This window comes from Maniola hyperantus, chromosome 20 (genome assembly GCF_902806685.2).
Source record: "Maniola hyperantus chromosome 20, iAphHyp1.2, whole genome shotgun sequence".
NCBI classification, from domain to species: domain Eukaryota; kingdom Metazoa; phylum Arthropoda; class Insecta; order Lepidoptera; family Nymphalidae; genus Maniola; species Maniola hyperantus.
Window position 1 is genome coordinate 6,201,536 of NC_048555.1, and position 21,539 is coordinate 6,223,074.

At 39.2% G+C, this 21,539-nt stretch overlaps 2 protein-coding genes across 2 annotated transcripts in view; one reads left to right on the forward strand and one right to left on the reverse strand.

Moving 5' to 3' along the window:
• LOC117992137 (RE1-silencing transcription factor) overlaps window positions 1-21,539 on the forward strand; it is a 35,480-nt gene that overhangs the window by 10,935 nt on the left and 3,006 nt on the right. The window contains 4 exon segments of the mRNA XM_069505292.1: window positions 920-1,044; window positions 2,611-2,788; window positions 2,791-3,002; window positions 3,657-3,845. Coding sequence (XP_069361393.1) covers window positions 920-1,044; window positions 2,611-2,788; window positions 2,791-3,002; window positions 3,657-3,845 — 704 coding nt within the window.
• On the reverse strand, window positions 4,460-5,713 carry LOC138403714 (uncharacterized). The gene has a single exon (XM_069505347.1). The coding sequence runs from the start codon at window positions 5,640-5,642 to the stop codon at window positions 4,908-4,910; it is 735 nt and encodes a 244-aa protein (XP_069361448.1). The 5' UTR covers window positions 5,643-5,713; the 3' UTR covers window positions 4,460-4,907.

The window sequence follows — 21,539 nt, forward strand, 5'->3', positions numbered from 1 at the left end:
TGACTGACTGACTGATCTATCAACGCACAGCTTAAACTACTGGACGGATCGGGCTGAAATTTGGCATGCAGATAGCTATTAAAACGTAGGTATCCACTAAGAAACGATTTTTGAAAATTGAACCCCTAAGGGGGTGAAATAGGGGTTTCAATTTATGTAGTCCACGCGGACGAAGTCGCGAGCATAAGCTAGTTTGTTTATAAACACATTTTCATTTTTTTAGTGATATAACCACAAATTCACGATTTTCATATTTTTTACTTGTGCTGTAAGACCTACCTACCTACCAAATTTCATGGTTCTAGGTCAATGGGAAGAACCCTATAGGTTTTCTTGATAGACATGATGGACAGACAGACAGACAACAGAGGTACGGAACCTTAAAAACAGAGCTTTAATATTTGGTACTTAAAACACCTCGATGAAAGATGGTGTCTTCAAAAAAGCTGTTCTATTTGGCGGCTATTTTAAATATCGAAATAAATTTTAATACAATGTATCAAAAATTGCGGCACCCCCAGGGATTGTACTTGCATCCCTGTGACTAACGCGGCCTTGCAGCCTTTAGACCGTTGATAATATCATATTATAGTAGGGGATGCCTGCAACTTCATCTGTGTGGATTTAGGTTTTTTAAAAATCCTGTGGGAACTCTGATTTTCCTGTATACAAAGTAGCCTGTGTCCTGCCTTGCAGGCATCATCTAGTAAGAACTAAACCCTACAAATTATTCTACTCCTGATACTCTTTGCTCTCACTTCTCAGTTTAGTTTTCTGAAGGTTTCACTTTTACCTCATGTGAGCTGCATACATCTTTTTTTATCTATTTCACTGACATTCGTAGATCATTCTTTTTTATTAGTTGTTTATTATTTATCAATAAATATTAACTACTTATTTATTTTATTTCGTTTTGCAGGTATAAAGCATTTTTCAAATGAGGATTTCCAGGGAAATAGACTGTATGTTACAAGAGCTCGTGAAAGTTTTCTGGAAAGATTGCAAAGAGAACGAGAACAGTTAAAGAATAAAGACGATGAAAAGGTTATTATAATTTACTAGCTTATGCTCGCGACTTCGTCCACGTGAACTACACAAATTTCAAACCCCTATTACCTCCTTAGGGGTTGAATTTTCAAAAATCCTTTCTTAGCAGATGCCTACGTCATAATAGCTATCTCCATGCCAAATTTCAGTCTGATCCGTCTAGTAGTTTGAGCTGTGCGTTGATAGATCATTCAGTCAGTCACCTTTGCCTTTTATATGTGAGGTTTGGGTCTTCACTACTGTAGGGATGTCTTGGGGAGTGTTGTATTGGGACAGTGAATTATACACTTCGAACCTTTTGATCCGTTTATTTGTGAGCGCGTGTTCGCTCCACGACCGGGTGGTAGGGACTGGCTACCCAGTATGCGATTCACTTTAGCTACCCGAGTAATGCTTAGTCAGCCCCTATAACAATGCCTAGTCAGCCCCTACAATATTCTCCCCTTTTTAAAAAAACATTAATTATAAAAGTTGTATCAAAAACGGTACATCATTACTTACAATATTAAACAATACATTACACTGCTCGCAGGTCGCAAAGTAGGTGCGCAAGTTACGAGTAAACAAAGCGTCAGCACATTGCTCGCTCGTTACCTGATCGCCTGGCGACCTACTATTACAACAAATGATGCAATAGCTTCTATGTTTAAATTTAAGAAGTTATTATACTACTTAGCTTGTTAACAATGTGCCTCTCTTGTGGGGCTTTCGCAGAAAGGAAACAATGAATGTTATACCGAAATATAACATACCAGTAACATAAGCTGTAGGTGCTTGCAGGCTGCAGCATACTTGCTAACTACTCGCTAAAGAACTTATGACTAAAAATAATTTTGGGCAGAATTACATTTGTGTTCACCGTTTATATGGGTCCTTAAATGAGTTATCACTTGCATCATTAGTTAATGCTTGGTCAGCCCCTATAACATTGCCTAGTCAGGCCCTACATATATATATTTAGATTGTCATGAATATTTTTTTAATAGCAAGCTGGCTGACTCGCTCCAGCAATGCACGGGGCTGCAATTGCTTGTACAGTATAATAATATTGTAAATTGATGACTTGAAAAGAGCAACCGCCGAGTTTCTTGCTGGTTCTTCTCGGTAGGAACGGCAGTCCGAACCAGTGGTAAATTAAACTAGTTAACGATGCAAAAGAACTTGTAACAATTCTACTTGAATAAATAAATTCTATTCTATCTATTCAGACCCCCCTGATTTTAGCAGGCACAGAGGAGAATAGTCCTCTGTTAGTGTCACCACTAAAATACTAACAATTTGTGCCAGCTTTTCCTTTATCACCCCTTTTGGAGTCTGCATATGCACAGTTTTTATTTAATTTTGGTGACCGCTTATCTGGCAGACGGGGAAAGCTGGATTTTAAAATTTATTTTTACAGATCCTATAAACAATAAATAACATTAAAATATAAAATAAATTTAATTACAATTTTAACATTTTTTTTATTTTCATTTTTTTAGTTTATAGTTATTTTTTTATGATTGTCACTGTGCTTCCGAGTTCTAACTTATATAGCTTGCATTAAAATGATGTTATTTTTAGTTTATGAATCAAGAAGTACACCTGCCTATAAAGAAAAATAATAATGGAGAACACCATAACACACATAAAAGGAAGTTTAATGATGAAGACTTAAATGACATAAACATATTAAGAAAATCTAAGAAAAACCTGTACATGAAAATTTACAGCAAGCGTTTTCAACCAAGCAGCTTAATCAAATCAACCATGCTTCTAATGAAAACCAGTTCACTAATACATTAGACAGTAAACAAAGTAGAAAAGCTGAGGAGAGTAACAAACAATATGATAATTTATTCCAAAATGATGAAAAGAAACAAAACTCGGACAAGAAAAGGCAAGAGTCAATGAAGAAAAAGAGGCAAGAGTTTAATGAAAAGAAAAATATCATAAAGATTGGGTTAGTCAGTATTGTAAGTAGTAAAACAGTTGGTAGATTTATTTTTATGCTAATGAGAAATTCAATGGTAAGTAATTTAAATTGAAGGGTAATCACTAAGTATTATATCTATAAACTACAGTTAATCATTTTAGTAAAAGATAATACCTAATTATTTATCACCATTATCTGATTACAGTATAAAAGTGATAAATTACTATATTGACCATTAAAAAGTATATTAAAAATGCTACATTCACATGGACTTAGATTTTTTTAAAATCCTATGAGAACTCTTTGTTTTCTGAGATAAAAAGTAGCCCATGTCTGATCTTGGGATGCAGGCTATATCTGTACCCAAATTTCACCAAAATCAGTTAAGCAGATGGGCCTTCAAAAATCGCTTGGGATTTCTTTTACTTTCTGGGACAAAAAGTAGCCTGCGTCCATCCCAGAATTGCAAGCATGGCATGGCTAAACTAAATTTAGAGTATCTGCATCCTTTTCTTTTTAATATTGCTAAAAAAGGACGGAACATGGATTTTACATTTAAAGACTCTAAATTTTAGTATTTTGTACCGTTGTTTATTGTGTGTGTAATGTCAAAATAGGTTAAACAGATGGGCCGTGAAAAACTATATAGAAGTATGGATTCTTCGTTTTTAAAAATTGTGTTTATCATTATCAGGACAAGCAATCGAATAAAAAAATAATATTTTCCGATACTGAAGAGGATAGTGCAGTTCAAGAAATATCAACAGCAAACGGCCATATTAAACCTAACAATCATAAACCAACTTTATTTGATGATGGGGGCAGTGATGATGAAATAAATTTTGAAGTCAAAAAACAATATGAAGGGAAAAAAGGCCAAAAGGTGAGATATAATAGAGAGACCCAGCGCGTGTCAGATCTTCTTTATTTTATAAAAGACTAGCTGATCCCCGCGGCTTCGCCCGCGTGGATTTAGGTTTTTAAAGATCCCGTATAGCCTATGTAACTCTGGAATAATGTAGCTTTCTACTGGTGAAAGAATTTTTAAAATCGGTTCAGTAGTTCCAGAGATTACCCCCTACAAACAAACTTAACGACATTACCTCTTTATAATATTAGTATAGACGAAAGTTTCTCTGCATATTGTCCCCAACAGTGGGTGGAACCCTTGTGTTGGATCCTGGTGGCTTTGGGAGATAACAGATAATAAAGGTGTAAAAAATTCTTACGTAATTTTTTATATTTTCTTCCGAATAGTATTAGAAATCACTTCATGCTAAGTGTAGTGGCAACAGTTTTTATGGGACGACCACGGAAACATCCTCTGTTGATTAAAAAAAATTTGCAAATCGGTCCAGAAACTTCGAAAAAAATCGACGTACATACATCAATTAAACTATACAAAAGAATTGAGAACCACCTCCTTTTTGGAAGTCTGTTAAAAAGAACAAGACTGACTTGAAAAAACCTTATTTTTAGGGTTCCGTACGGTGTTTCGTCCGCGGTTCGCGGAGCAAGATAAATCCAAAATAAACCCGATTATAGTGTAAATCAGTTGCTAGTATTACCTTGTAAGGTGTTCTGCTCCTCGTAAGATGAACGTCGGGCCCGACTCTTGCTTGTTCACTTTGCACTTCACTTTTGTTTAGTGGTGGAATGTTCGTGTAATGTGGTATTGCCGAAATATAGCCGAAAGAATTAAAACTATACCGAGATGTGGCGGCGAGCAGCGGCCGATCCAACCGAAAAAACGTGAATGTCCTTGACAGTGACAACGTCACTGTCAGAAAATAAACGAAAACTGACTGTTTGACGTTTGGAGTTACCAGTTAACAATTAATTACCAAACATACCCCCGCCCAAGCAGTCTTCAACTGCTTCCGAAAACCTAATAAAAACTAACAACTATTTACCCTAAGCCTAACCGAAAATAAACCTAATAAACCTAATCTAGAGGCAAACGGGACAACTTGGAGATTGCCCGTTGCAAGACTGTACCCTGCGCTACCCGTACATCCGCGAGCCTGACCACGCCGTCCTTCCCAGGATACAACGCTACAATCCGACCGCGGCGCCATTGAAGAGGTGGTGCATTGTCCTCTTTTAGTAAAACTAAGTCCCCAACTTTAGGTGGGACAGCTGGATCAGTCCACTTCAATCGCTGTTGTAGGGTGTGAAGGTATTCTAAATGCCACCGATGCCAAATTCTTTGAGATAGTTGCTGTAGCAACTGAAACCGAGACAATTTATAAGTCTTTTCCTCCTGAAAAGGATACTCTGGGAGTGCTGTTAGCGGTTGTCCGATAAGAAAATGACCTGGGGTCAGAACCTCTAGGTCGTTAGGGTCCGAAGATAGGGGGCACAAAGGCCGTGAGTTTAAGACTGCTTCGATTTTGCAGAAAACAGTACTAAGTTCCTCGAATGTCAAAGTTGTTTCCCCAATAGTACGTTTTAAATGAGTCTTGGCGGACTTCACTGCTGCCTCAAATAAACCTCCCCAGGATGGGCACGCGGGAGGATCGAAAATCCAGGTGATACCGCGCCGAGCTAAATCATGACCGATTTGTGATTGATTTTGTTCCAAAAATTGGAAAACTTCCCGTAAATACCTGTCGCTACCCTTATAATTTGACCCACAATCTGACCTAATGACCGCTGGCAACCCGCGTCTAGAGGTCATGCGAGAGAGACAGGCGACAAAGGCCTCCGAAGACAAATCCGAAACCAGTTCTAAGTGGACGGACTTAGTGGACAGGCACACAAATACCTTGGTGACTTTTGGATTCCGCAACTTATGTGACTTTACATAAAATGGGCCCGCAAAATCGGTCCCCACACCTTGAAAGGGTCTGGACGCCAAAACCCGGTCTCTGGGCAATTTCCCATCAAGGGTTGGGTTGTGATCCCCTTTAGTTTGTAGCATGAAATGCATTTAATGTGATCTTTCGCACTGCTCTTCTGGCCGAAAGAACCCAATAGTCACGTTGTAAGAGAGCCAGAAGAGCGTTTGGGCCGGCATGCGAATTTTTCAGATGCAAATCCAATATTAGCAGTTCAACAAAGTGACCCGACTTAGGAAGCAACAATGGATGTCTTGCCTCGTAAGAGAGATCCGAGTGCTCAAGGCGTCCTCCAACACGAAGGAGACCGTCCGAGTCAATGAAGGGGTTGAGACGCCTCAAATGCCCCTTCAAGGTTTGGCCGTTCCGAATATTCTCAATCTCTGCACCGAAACAATTCCTCTGCAGGAGAGAAATCCACAGTAGCAATGCCTCCTTCCTATCCTGTGGTGTTAAATATGCCTTAGTATTCCTCTTACCCTTTCGACGGCAATTAAAAAGGAATCTCCGAATCCACGCGGTAACTGAAATAAGCCGATCCAAGGAGCTATAACGCTCCATGAGGAAACTGAAATCTGGGAGGGGTTCTGAAGTTGTAGCTACCGAACACCGAATCCCAGGTAAATCCGCAGGTGCTACTTGATTAGCCCTTGATGCAGGCCAAACCGATTCCGAATAAGTTAACCATCGCGGTCCCCACCACAATGGATGAGATACCAGACCCGAAGCTGTTAGGCCCCGTGAAGCACAGTCGGCAGGGTTCAATTCGCTCGAAATATGTCGCCACGTGATTGGTACTGTGGAATTTTGTATCTGTGAAACTCGATTAGCCTCGAATACTTGAAGAGTATGAGGTGAAGTTTTAAGCCAAGCTAACACTATGGAACTATCAGTCCAACCGAATACCTCGTGAACATCGATGGTCCTTTGCAAACAAAGGCAAACATGATGCAGAAGCTTAAGTAGAAGCACTGCTCCGCACAACTCCAATTTAGGAATCGTCAGACGTGTTCTGATCGGGGCGACCTTACTTTTGGCCATTACTAAATGAACCGAAACATTATCTGTGCTATCCACTGCGCGTAAATATACGACAGCCGCATAACCAGCCTCCGACGCGTCCGAAAAACCGTGAACAGTAATATTTTTTACCGCTGGTGGGAGCATACATCGCGAAATCCGAACATCCTCAATCCGAGCGAGGTCAATTTTAAAATTAATCCAATCTCGTTCTAAATCCCCAGTAATAGGTTCATCCCAAGTAAAACCCGAAAGCCACAGACGTTGTAAAAAACATTTAGCCCGAAATAAAACAGGAGTGATCCACCCGCTTGGATCATACATGCGTGCAATTGTCGACAGTATTTTCCGTTTAGTAACCGAATGTCCATGAGTTAAATCCGTTCGAAAAGAAAAAACATCCTCTATAGGATTGTATTGTACCCCCAAAACCGAAGTTAAACTTTGCATGTCCGGATTATCAAACAGATGAGGCACCTGTTGATGATCGTCAGGTAAGTCCCGAAGTAAAACAGGATCGTTCGAGATCCATTTCCGTAATTCATATCCCCCCGATTGCATGAGCTGAATTAACTCTTGTTGCAGTTCAAGAGCTTCCAATGGTGAGTTGCATCCCGACAGAATATCATCAACATAAATGTCGTTCTCTAAAACCGAAGCCGCCCGAGGATACCGATCACGTTCTCGATCAGCCAACTCTAATAGCGTCCGAATTGCAATGTAAGGACTAGATTTTAACCCGTATGTATTGGTTCCAAGTTCATATGTAAGAAGGGGCTCATCTGGAGACTCTCTCCAAAATATGAGCTGGTACCTTCTGTCCAATTTATCAATAAGCGTCTGCCGAAACATCATTCTAATATCCGTCACAAAGACAACCTGATGGCGTCTGAAATTCATCAAAATCTCCGAAATATCCCTCTGCAATTTAGGGCCCGAATGTAAACACTGGTTTAAAGAAACCCCCGAATTTGTGACGCAACTACCGTCAAAAACGACGCGTACCTTCGCATTTTCGTCCGAATCCTTAAAAACCGCATGATGTGGTATAACAAAATATTCTTGTCCGCCTTTAAAATCAAAATCCGAAACCGACATATGACCGAGATCCAAATATTCACGCATAAAATTAATATATTTCTCTCGTAAAACCGAATTTTTCACAAGTTTCCGTTCCAAAGCCAAAAATCTTTTTTCTGCAATAGTTTTCGAGTCACCTAACAAGGGTCTGTTAGGTAAAAATGGCAGCTTAGTGACAAACCGACCATTTTCCAACCGATACGTATTATCTTTATAAAACTGTTCACACTCTACATCGAGTGGAGCAGACCGAGAAGCTGCTTCTGGAGGTTCCTCAACCTCCCAGAATTTTTGAAGAGTGTCCGAAACCGAAATACTGACGACTTCCGAATGATCAATCAAATCAGATTGTTTAGTGAGTTCTACAGGACCAAGTAGAACATAATCGAAAATAGTGTTATAAGCCGTAAAACCGATAGAATTTAAAATTACTTTATCTCCTCCCATAAGAGATCCCAAAACATCCGAACCGAGCAGAAGTTCCACTGGTGATGACTCGTAAAAGTGTGGATCCGCTAGACTTAAGCCAGTGGCTAAGTCTTTTACCGAATTACTCAAGGTCACAGTAGGTAAATTTCCGATAACCGTTTGCATGCACACAACAGGAGTAGTAATTCTAGGAAACCGTTTATTTATCGGAGATAATGTAACCGAAGACCGACCGATTATATTTGAGGTTGTTTCAACACCTCCAACACCCATGATCCGTTCTTTGCTCGGATCTAAACGTATGCCCAACCTGCCTACTAAATCTGCACTAATTAAAGACCCTTGAGACCCACTGTCCAGTAAAGCTCTAGCCAAAACTCCCATTTCCGAATTAATTTCCGAACTATAATAAACTTTGACTATAGCAGTGGGCAAAAGTACCGTCACTAAAGGGCAGGTGGGCGCCGTATCCTAGCGTCGTTCCGGGGAATAGAGGAGAGAACGATTGTCCTCTCGCCTACCATTGTAATTCCGCTCATCGGAACGCCCGTACCGAACCTTACCACTCCGATTACCACTACGTGGCTCGTCTCGCTGCTCCTCACGTCGTCGTGGAGGAGATGAGGTACGTTGAGCAGGTGAAAGATCGCGAGGCGACTTGACCCTACCAGCATTAGATTGTTGCCGAAAGCCCCCGCCCGTGCGAGGGGCTGACCACTCCGCCGAGCTCCGATTATTATTATCACGTCTCTGTTGCACACCCGATCGATTAAAACACAGCAGTGGGTGATGTTTAGTACTTCCACAGCTGCAATGAAGCTCCCGGCGGCAGTCGCGGTAGCTGTGGTTCCCCAAACAGTGAAAACAAAGTCTTTCCCTATCGACAAAATCCTTCCGTGCAAAGGGCGACATGGATTTGAATTCCGGGCACATTGTAATGGAAGAATGTTTCAAATCCCCACAGCATGTACACGGCTGCTTTACTTCAGCAGCAGCATAGTGAACCGATCTGCGGGCGGGTTTCCCTTGCCTCGAGTTATTATATTCACTTGACTGAATTGTTGATTCCGAATTCGTACACTCGAATAAACGGCATTCCGTTTCTAAAAATTCGACTAAGTCCGAATATTTCGGTATAGTATCCGATTCGCAACCAAATTTTTGTTCAAACCGAGATTTAAGTGTCGTTGGTAATTTTGATAGGCATATATGTAGAAGTATAAATGACCATTCCGAAACAGGAAACCCGAGGCGTTCCAATTGATTAACCGCCATAATCAGTGGGTTTAAAAATTGTGACCGAAGACCGCTAAGCCGACCCGAAATAGTAGGTAATTTTAAAATTTGCTCAACGTGTACGTCACCTAAACGCCGAGTATTCTGATACCGCTTCATTAAAAGATCACGGGCAATGCTATATCCTTCATCCGCAATCTTAAGGTGTTGGACCAATCCACGGGGTTCACCAGATAGACACGACATCAAGTATGCTAATTTCTGTGCCGGTGACAAGTCCGAACGTCTATCGACAAGACTATCAAATAGATTGTTAAACCCCACCCATTGGTCCATCTCCCCAGAAAAGGACGGAAGCCGAAGCGATGGCAGACGTGATAGCAGCGCATCCAGATCGGCGACTTCCGATTTAGCGTTTACCGTAGCACTGCTAGAATTCGTAGAAGATATTTCTAACTTAATCGACATTAGTCTATCAAAAGCTTCTAAAGCACGTACATAGTCCGCGCGGGCTCCCAGAACTATTTCCCTCTCAGCTGGAACATTCTCATCCACCAATTCAAGAATGCGCTGGTATGAGTTTTCCAAATTAATGAACTCCGAATTCGCTGTCATAAGTCGTATTGATAAACGCCTTGAATGGTCGGGTCTATCTATGAGGTCCGCGCTGTCCAACAACCATTGCAGCTTAACCCTAAATTGGGACCAATTTGCTCTGACAGACATCCTTTATGCTTAAAAGGATCCGAAAAAACCTCCAAAAGAAAAACCGAAAAAACCGAAAAACCGTAAAATACCGAAAAAATAAAAATATAACCGAAATAATAAAATACCACATTAAATCATTTACGATTTCCAAAAATCACCAAGTACATGTTGGCCTTAACAATATCGGTACGTGGGTAGCTGCCTTAACAAGAATTGGTACGTGAGTAGCTGCCTTAACATTCAACTCATAATAATTTTACCGAGATGTAGGTAGGTAGGAAAAAAATTTTGATATTCGAAATCTAAGCAAGAAACTCGTGTTTTAATCACGAAAAATACCGAAAACCAACCACGCTCTGCTACCATATGTTTCGTCCGCGGTTCGCGGAGCAGATAAATCCAAATAACCCGATTATAGTGTAAATCAGTTGCTAGTATTACCTTGTAAGGTGTTCTGCTCCTCGTAAGATGAACGTCGGGCCCGACTCTTGCTTGTTCACTTTGCACTTCACTTTTGTTTAGTGGTGGAATGTTCGTGTAATGTGGTATTGCCGAAATATAGCCGAAAGAATTAAAACTATACCGAGATGTGGCGGCGAGCAGCGGCCGATCCAACCGAAAAAAACGTGAATGTCCTTGACAGTGACAACGTCACTGTCAGAAAATAAACGAAAACTGACTGTTTGACGTTTGGAGTTACCCGTTAATAATTAATTACCAAACAAGCGTTTATCTTTATACTTCCTAAAACTGCAAGCACAAATAATTAAAATTGCCATTCTTTCCAAATTCTCATTTTTTACAACATTCAAACGAATGTATATGTCACAATTTCCGAACGTGTGCATACAGCGCCAACTACGTTAAGAAGCAAAACTAATCTACTAGTTACTAGTTGTCAGACACCTCTCTGCAACGCGTGCACCGCTGCAACGCGCAAATAAATCGCAAATATGATTACGATATCATAATCCGATGCGGTGCGAATCTTCAATTTCGGCAACGTTGTGTCATCAACTTATCAATCATTGCCACCAGTACTTAAAACGCCGCTATGGAGTCCTGCACGGGGTACCCCAAAGGATATCAAGCAGTCCTCGCATCAGCACAACGGTAAGTGACGGTTACATTCGTTACTTCCTGGCCTAAAGCTAAATCTACGCATCAAATTGTAATCCTATTTGGCCTTATTTTCAGTCTGTTATTATGTAAAATTATATTGTATATATCGCTGTTGATTGCAAAAAACGAATAAAATAAAATAAATAAAATATGCACATTGGAGTCTACTAAAAATTCACATGAGGACTCACACCGGTGCGAAACCGTACACCTGTCACCTGTGTGACGCTAAGTTCTTACAAATACAAATTTCTTTATTGCGAATCTGGGTAAACAGTGAAGATGTTACAAAACAAAAAGGTACAGTTCAGACAAAAGTGTCATTTAACCTCGCACGTCAGGACTCACACTGGCGACAAGCCTTACGCTTGCGATCGGTGTGAAGCTAAATTTGTAAAGAAAAGCGGTCTGATAGTACATTATAGGACACACTGGTGATGAGCCCTTTTCGTGTGACATATGTCACGCCAAATTTCCACTAAACCACACTTTGTCCGTACATATGAGGACTCACACTGGTGAGAAGTATAAATGTGAGACGTGCAAAGCTGCGTTTATACAGAAAAGTAGTTTAGTTAAAGCCAACTTTAGCCACAAATGTAATCTGACAACACACCTCAAGAAGTCATGTAAATAATTATTATAATCGATATGAATTGTATAATTACAAGCTGATGTCCGCGTGGATTTAGATTTTTGAAAATTCCGTGGGAACTCTTTGATTTTCCGGGATAAAAAGTAGCCTATGTCACTTTGAATATACCCATGCAATCACGCCGATCCGTTGTGACTGAAGGATAAATCACCTAACAGACACACTTTCGTATTTATAATATTAGTATATATTTATGTAATTATATTATAATACATGTGAATTGTCTAGTATATACAGATAATAATTAATAGGTTCATTAAATATAATATAAGAAAACATTGGACTGAATGTATAATATGCTGTGGCGGTTGCCACAATAGAAACTAGATGGCGCTGTTCAATCGATGACATAGTCCCGAACAAATGTACCGCCGACAGTACTCGCACTAACAGAATGTTCTGCAATCTGGACTATATATAGAAGTTTCAAGATACAACCGTCGGCCCAGCTGGCGCTACCGAGCACAACCAACCGCTCGGTGGGAGATCTCCCCTTTGGTACGGTCGAGCCTGCACACCGCTCCCGTACAATTGCATTAATAATTGTCATTCATTAACCAAATCGGACAAATAAACTGGTGAAATCAGTATTTGTGTTGTTTTTCTCCAATCGCCCTTGTAATAATATATTTGTCCAACTTATGGGTACAGTACGCGGCAGAAAATAATGTGCATCAACCTTTAGAAAGAGATAGCGATTTTGTAGAGCGTTGTCTCTGTCGTTGACACCGACAAAACGTTGCAAATGTATGAGTGACAGAGACATCGCACCACAAAGCCGAAATGTCATGCATGTTAGACTGCATCCGTCACTTACCACTAAGTGAGATTGCAGTCAAGGGCTAACTTGTATCTGAATAAAAAAAAACCGCATCGTACCAGAACGCTAAATCACTTGGCGGCAGGGTGGTAACCAGCCACGGCCGAAGCCTCCCACCACACCAGACCAAAAATAAATTATAAATTTCCAAAATCCTGCCATGAATGGAACCCGGGACCTCCCACTAATACCACTGCGCCAGGGAGGTCGTCGCCGTGTAGGTGAGATTGGTTGGCGACTCTAATTGGTTAACGCACACTGAGATTTTTGCCTCTATCCTTTGTATGGGATTGCGTCAGAGAGAGCGCTATACTAACTTATTTCCGTGTATAGGGTACTTGCCTATATAAAATAAAAATGCATTAGAATAAATCTTTATAATTAAAACATTTAATACCAAAAAGTACTTATGCTATTTTTATATTGTACATAAACAATAGTAACAATTATTGTAGAAGTGCTCTTACTTTAAACAAGATTTTACACTAGGGGCCGATCCTCTAGTACACAAAATAATAAATAAATAAAATAAAATCATTTTATTTCAGGTCTGGGACCCATATAAAAACATGTTGATAGTAATTAAAAAATTTACAAATTTTTCTCACAGCATCTATGGAACGCTTAATGCTTTTACAATTAAACGAAACCATACGGATTAAGTTAGTTTGTAGGTTATTAGACTCTCTAAACTAAACTAAATTAACAGGTCTAAATCTAATGCTATCCTTTTCCGCAAGCAACATTATGAAAGGGATAGCAATAGATTTAGACGAGCCATTTTAGTTTAGTTTAGAGATTGTGCAATGGCCACATTATGATACTACTAAGTAATCTAAATTTATAATATGAAAAGGACTGACTGACTGACTGACTGACTGATCTACCAACGCACAGCTCAAACCACTGGACGGATGGGGCTGGGCATGCAGATAGCTATTCAAACTCTCAAACTCAAATCATTTATTCAGAATTGGGAAAATTTTATGCTTCCTGATTGTCATAAATTTTTATTTGTAAGATGATATGATATAGTGGTGATAATTAATACGTACCTAAAACTAAAGCTACGAGGGTCCTATTATGACGTAGGCATCCGCTAAGAAAGGATTTTTGAAAATTCAACTCCTAAGGGGGTGAAATAGGGGTTTAAAATTTGTGTAGTCCAACCGGACGAAGTCGCGAGCATAAGCTAGTCTACATTAAAATAGGTGCCTAACTGTCGTGAACTGCGCTACTACAGTACGCGGCCGAAAGTAATGTACATCGGCCTTTAGAATGACATTTCGGCGTTGTAGAGCGTTGTCTTTGTCACTCATACCTATATGACGTTTTGTCGGTCTCAACGACAGAGACGACTTTACAAATCCGCTATTTCCTTCGAAAGGTCGATATACATTACTTTCGGCCACATACTGTACATGGTTTTTATTCAGTGTGAGTCCTCATGTGACAAATTAAAGTTTTCTTGTGTGTCGTTTCAAACTCGCAGTGTGCACAAAATACCCGTTTGTCACTAGTGTGAGTCCTCATGTGCCGGTTGATGGAAGAACTTGTTTTAAACATCCTGTCACATATCTCGCAACTGTAAGGTGTCTCTCCAGTGTGAGTCCGTATGTGCATTTTCAGAGAACCCCAGTTATTACATTTATATTCACAATACGTACAGAAAATAGGTTTCTCTTTATGTACCAGGTTGTGAGATTTGAGGGACTTTGCATTGGCACACTTGTAATTACAAGATTTGCATGAAAAAGGTTTTTCACCAGTGTGATTGTTCATGTGATACATTAAAGAGGCGTTCGCAGAATATTTGAGCGGGCACAGGCTACAAGCGAAAGGTTTGTCACCAGTGTGTGTGCTCATATGTCTCTTCAAATGAACCTTTTCGTAGAAACTTTTATCACAATCAGTACAGCGGTGAGTCTTTTCCCCACCAGTGTGAGTCCGCATGTGTCTCGTCAAACCGTAGCTTTTGACGAACCTGAGCTGGCACAAGGTACAGGCGTATGGTTTTTCACCAGTGTGAGACCGCAGATGAATCTTCAAAATTGAATTAGTTGAAAATTTTGAATTACAAACTTTGCAAGGGTAAGGTTTCTCACCAGTGTGTCCTTTCGTGGGATTTCAAACTTTGTGTGTTTGTGCATTTGTATTCACAGTACTGACATGAATATGGTTTCTCCCCAGTGTGCGTCCTTATGTGTAACACTAAACTGTGTTTGGAAGACACTTTGCACTGGCATATCACATTCAAATGGCTTTTCATGGTTGTGTACAGTTTGAATGTGCTGCCGTAAAGTGGTCTTGGTAGCACATTTATACTGACACTGGTTACATAAATGCGGTTTCTCCCCAGTGTGACTCCTCATGTGGGAGCTCATACCACTTGTTTGTGCACATTTGAAGTCACAAAGCTTGCACGCGTATCGTTTTATCCGCGTATGAACTGTCATATGGGTTTTTAAAGAACCACTTGTGGCACATTTGTAGTCACAAACTTGACAACTGTACGGTTTTTCACCGGTGTGAGTCCGCAAATGGGTTTTCAAACCATTCGAAACTGAACATTTAAAATCGCAAACGTACACGAATACGGTTTTTCACCAGTGTGCATCCGCATATGTACGTTTAAAGCACTTTTCCTACCAAACTTCTGATGACAATGTTGACAAGAAAACGCCTTTTCACCGTTGTGGATACGCTTGTGTAAATATAGGCCGCTGCAAGTCGAAAACTTGTAATGACAAATCTTGCAAGAGTACGGTTTCTGACCAGTGTGAATCCGCACGTGATTCACTAAAGTACATTTCTTTGCAAACGTACGCTCACAATGTTCACAACTATACGGTCGCTCGCCCGTATGAATTCTCATGTGACTGTTTAATGTGACACTGGTCCGGAATTTAGATTGGCACACATTGCATACGTAACTTCTTTCATCAGAGTGAGCCCTCATATGACCTATTAGAGCACCTCTTTGGACAGCTTTGAAATCACAAAGCGTACAGGAGTACCGTTTTTCACCAGTGTGTGTCCTTCTGTGACTGACGAAACTGGACGAGTGTGCAAACTTGCGTCCGCATATATCGCATATGTACGGTTTCTCCCCAGTGTGACGTCTCATGTGGGATATTATGGACCCTCTACCCAAGCATTTGTATGGGCAATGCTCACACCAGTACGACATCTCCTTAGTGTGTTTACGCATATGACAAATTAGATAATGCTTTCTTGTAGTAGTAAGACCACAAAGATCACAAGTAAATTTACTGTTTTTTCTATATTCATACGATCGTTTATATTTCACAGGCTTTTTGTTCTCGACTCCAAATGTAGGTTTATTTTTTTGTTTATGTTTACGTTTCGATTGACGTTTCGAATTCTTATCTTTCAAAAGAGATTTATTATGTTTTGGTTTCCTCGTCTCTTATATTCTACAGCCTTGTCTGGACCTTTGTCCACCACCTTTTCTGACCTGGATTCAACCGTTTCTGAACGTAAATCTGGTGCATTCCTATTTCCGTATTGATCATTTCCCAACTGTTTTTAGAAACCTCATTAAAGATTGAGTCCTTATCAAAATAAATTTCCAAACATTTATCTGCAAAAGGTTCCCCTTTTAATATGGATCCATTTTCTGTAACATGTACATCAACTTTTTCTACTTTACTGTGAGTAACCTTTTGATTGAAGACTGCTATTTTCTGATTTTTGTCTATTTCTGCTTGTGTATCTACGTCACATTTTTCTAATTGTATTTTAACACTGTGAACCTTTTGATTTGAGGGTGCTGATTTCCGATTTTGTCTATTTCTGCCAAGTCAAATCTTTCTAATTGTATTTTAACACTGCGAGTAACCTTTTGATTTGCGAATGATTTCCGATTTTTGTCTATTTCTGCTAAGTCAAATCTTTCTAATTGTATTTTAACACTGCGAGTAACCTTTTGATTTGCGAGTGATTTCCGATTTTTGTCTATTTTTGCTATGTCAAATTTTTCTTGCTGTATTTTAACACTATCAGTAACCTTTTGATTTGAGAGTGATGATTTCCGATTTTTGTCTATTTCTGCTATGTCAAATCTTTCTAATTGTATTTTAACACTGCGAGTAACCTTTTGATTTGAGAGTGCAGATTTCCGATTTTTGTCTATTTCTGCTATGTCAAATTTTTCTAATTGTATTTCAACACCATCTACCTTTTGATTTGAGCTTGCTGGTTTCTGATTTTTTCTATTTCTGCTGTTCATCTATTTTTATTTTTTCTATTTCTATTTCGATACTGTCAGTGACCATTTGATTTAAGTCATCTGATTTCTGATTTATATCTATTTCTACTGCTTTCTGATCTACTATTTCAACATTGTCAGTAACTTTATGATTCAAGTCAGGTAACTCCTGATTCATGTCTATTTCTACTGTTTTCTGATCTACTATTTCATCATTGTCAGTAACTTTATGATTCAAGTCAGGTAATTCCTGATTTATGTCTATTTCTACTGTTTTCTGATCTACTATTTCACCATTGTCAGTAACTTTTTGATTCAAGTCAGGTAACTCCTGATTCATGTCTATTTCTACTGTTTTCTGATCTACTATTTCAACATTGTCAGTAACTTTTGATTTAAGTCAGCTAATTCCTGATTTATGCTTATTTCTACTGTTTTCTGATCTACACCAAACAGTGCCATATCATGTATCACAAAAGGAATGGCTTCTAGTCGTATCTTCTTCAGACCGCTCCGTGTGACACTGAAGTCCTCGGCCAGGAAGTGCTGTGAGCAGACCACTGCGCCACGTGGCAGCGGGGACCCTGGTCTACCGAGGGCTTGGAGCCAGGCAGCACAGGCTTTGCGGGAAGGGGGAAACCTGAAAAAATGTGATTAGAATAGAATCACTACCCATATTATAAATGCAAGTGTTTGTTTGTTAGTTTGTCCTTGAATCACGTCGCAACGGATCGACGTGATTTTTTGCATGGGTATAATCCTGGAAGGTTTTTTATACTGGAAAATCAAAGAGTTCCCACTGGATTTTTAAAAACCTATTTCCACGCGGACAAAGTCGCGGGCATCAGTTAGTTATTTTATATCTTTGGCCAGATCTTGATTTCTAAATGACAAAGTTGCATAGTAATGGTCGGCTTCACATTCAGCAGCCCACAAAGTGGTGCAGTAGTCACACCCAGACTAGTTCACCTGTCCAGGGTCCTTTTTCAACAGACCCGCTCACAATGTGGCATCAAAATCTAAAACGAGATGGCTAAAATTTGCCCTAGGCTGAACTATGCTTATCACAAACTTTATGCAATAGCTGCAAAACAACATGCGACTTTTTTTCTTGAAATAGAAGATTTTTACTATTACATGGCACATATATCATCTCTGTACATTTGTTAAATGGCACATAATTATCATTTCTATACATTCTGGGGCACGCGTCCATACAATTTTTGTCCATCTTTTTAACTGTTTCTTTGTAGTTAAGCTAAAAAGCCATTCGTGAGCATGATAGCCAGCAGCTCCAGTAGGATATTAAACCGCTGCTTCAAGGTTTAAGCTGGTGTAGTGGTTCAGTGTATCCAGTTGTTTTTAATACTAATCAAATCAAAAAAATTATTCAAAACTGGCTGATGCCTGCGACATCTCTCTCTCTCTCTCTCTTTGATTTTCCGGGATAAAAAGTAGCCTATGTGTTAATCCAGGGCATAATCTATCTACATTCCAAATTTCATCCAAATCCGTTCAGCCGCTTTTGCGTGATTGAGTAACAAACATCCACACTTTCACATTTATAATTATATTAGGAATTAGGATAGGTCAAAATAGGTACTTAGGTAATAAATTACACTTTTGATTGTCGGTCGTTGAATTTGTAAAATGATAATGTAGTGGTGATAATTTTTACGCGAACAAAACTAAAGCTACGAGGGTTCCAAACGCGCCCAAGTCTGAAAAGAGCCCACAACAAACTCAGCCGGGTATTTTTTTTAATTATGTTTATAAGCCTGCGCTTGACTGCAATCACACCATATTCTAGAAGATGATGCAGCCTAAGGTGGAGCGCGCCTGCCTAGCAATATTTAGTGTAATTTCCTATTCTCTTGGTCTTTGTTGCTAAGAAATAAGAATAAACTTATATTTAGTTGTTTATTTAATAACTTTGCGTGGGTGCGCCGGGGCCGTTGAAAAGTATAAAACAAAGGCAATTCTTACTTGTGAAACTAATTCCATAAGATTCAGACTCCATCCTTGCTGTATTATTACAAAAAGGTGCAAAACACTGCATTTTTGAAGCTTTTAATCATGAATTTCAATTTACAACTTTTTATTTCACGTGTAGTTTTTGTGCCATAAATTATTTACAAAGCAAAGTAAATACTCTGTGTAGTCGATGGTCAGTGCTCTGTGTTTCGTACATTTTTTTAAAAAGTGGTTTTACGGCTCTGGGCTATTCACTATTCATATATTCATATACTTTTCTAAATTAAAACAACACAGACCAAATCAAGCAACCACCGTGCACCTCAGACCAAGAATCAAGGTGGACTTGTCAAATGCGTATACAAAAGCACAAAATAACAGAAGAAATCATAGTTACGTATGAAAGGTGGATAATTTGCGTTTGCTACAACTTTTACAGCCGATCACACAGCACTGTACCATAAATGGCTTCTACACACCTTCAAGACTACATTTAACACAGAAACTAAATAAAAACTCGTAATATTCGCAATAAATTACTATCAAGAGATTGTTGGACAACTGTGCCTAACAAAAAAAAGCTAAACTATGAGAAAGACAAAAAAATGAGTTTTTATATTTATCCCTCTTTAGAGCTTTTCTATACACCTAGCTTGCTCTAACAAGGTATTATTATTTAGATGCCAAGTCTCCTTGATACTTAGTCTAAGCCGTGCACCGACCAGAAAAAAAGCTGTTGGAGAACAAAGGCTTAGAATCATTAGAATAGTCCATGATATCTGGATGAATATTCAAACAAGAACAAAGGAAACACTTGACAGCATCGTTAGATCTGATTTTCGCCACTCGTTTAGGTAGCCTTGTCGCCTTGGATGAATAATGCTTGTCCATTGTTTGTCGCAGTCCTTTTATTTCTGGTCGGTGGTCGCCATAGGTGGTCGCAGTGTAAACAAACACTATTCTGAAGAACTGGCATTATAGCTCTGGATTCGAGGCTATAACTCTAAGAGACAAAAAACGAAATCACAAATCCACCACAGAGTACTTTGTAAATAAGGAAGGTCCTAAGTCCTTCGCCCTTGTCTGCAATCTGGTGGTAAGTGACGATGCAGTCTAAGATGGTAGCGGGCTAAGTTTTTAACAACCCATGCCCTTTGGTTTCTACACGGCATCGTAGCGGAACGCTGAATCGATTGGCAGTAGGGTGGTAACTAGCTACGGCCGAAGCCTCCCCCAGACCAGACCAGAAATTTAGAAATTATAAAATTCCAAATCCCTGCCAGGAATCGAACCCGGGACCTCCCACTAATAAGACCACAGCGCTAACCACTGCGCCTGGGAGGTCGTCAAAACCTCTAGAAAGAGCGCTTTCGTAAAGCTTTGTCTCTGTCGTTGAGACCGACAAACTGTCACATTATGAGAGTAACAGAGACAACACTCTACGAAGCCGAAACCTCTTTATGGCCACTCTCTATTTAGAGTCGGCCACCATGACCGAAATTCAGTCAGAAAGATTGTTAAATAAATAAAAAAGGGGTGACAAATAAAATTATCATTTATTAATTATTTATATACAATAATATTATTTATTAAAATAAAACTAACAGTTTAACACAATACAATTAATTGTTATTTCATTAATTAATAAACTTTTTCAATATCATTTAATAATTATTTAATTAATATTATTGGCACATTAAGCAATATCACTAATATTTAACAAAAACAAAAACAAAACAAAATGCTATTACTATGCATTTCAATTGAGAAGGCCATCCAAGTTATAATTTAAAAAACAGATAGATTGAAAACTAAATGATCCTATAAGGGTTCCTTTTCTTCTCGGAACCCCTAAAAATGCTCGATTTTGAAATCGTAAAAATCAGCAGAACTGAAGAAATATGTGTTAAGTACAGTATGCGGCAGAAAGTAATGTACATCGACCTTTAGAAGGAGATAGCGGATTTGTAGAGCGTCGTCTCTGTCGTTGAGAGCGACAAATCGTCATATAGGTATGAGTGACAGAGACAGAGACTCTACAAAGCCGAAATGTCATTCTAAAGGCCGATGTACATTACTTTCTGCTGCGTACTGTACAAGTTTAACATTGCATTTTAGATAATATGGCGGTGTTCAAAGCTTAAAGCTCATTTTGAATTTCAAAATATATAAAGGTGTAACCAGAACGCTAGCAAAAACTTAGCGTTATTGTTATACTACCTAAACACAATCCAATACCAAATAACCATTTGCCTCATTTTGTAGTTTTAGTGATTTAGTATTTTTCAAACCCGCAATGTATAGCGTGCAAAACTCGCGTCAATGCCCCGCCTACGACGGGCATTGACTCCAAGTGGCCTACTTACGCAACATTCGTTGCCCTCTAGCGTCAGTCAGATGTTTTATTTGCAATATATATTGTGAACTTTAAAAATACAGGATTAAAAAAAAAAATCGCGTTT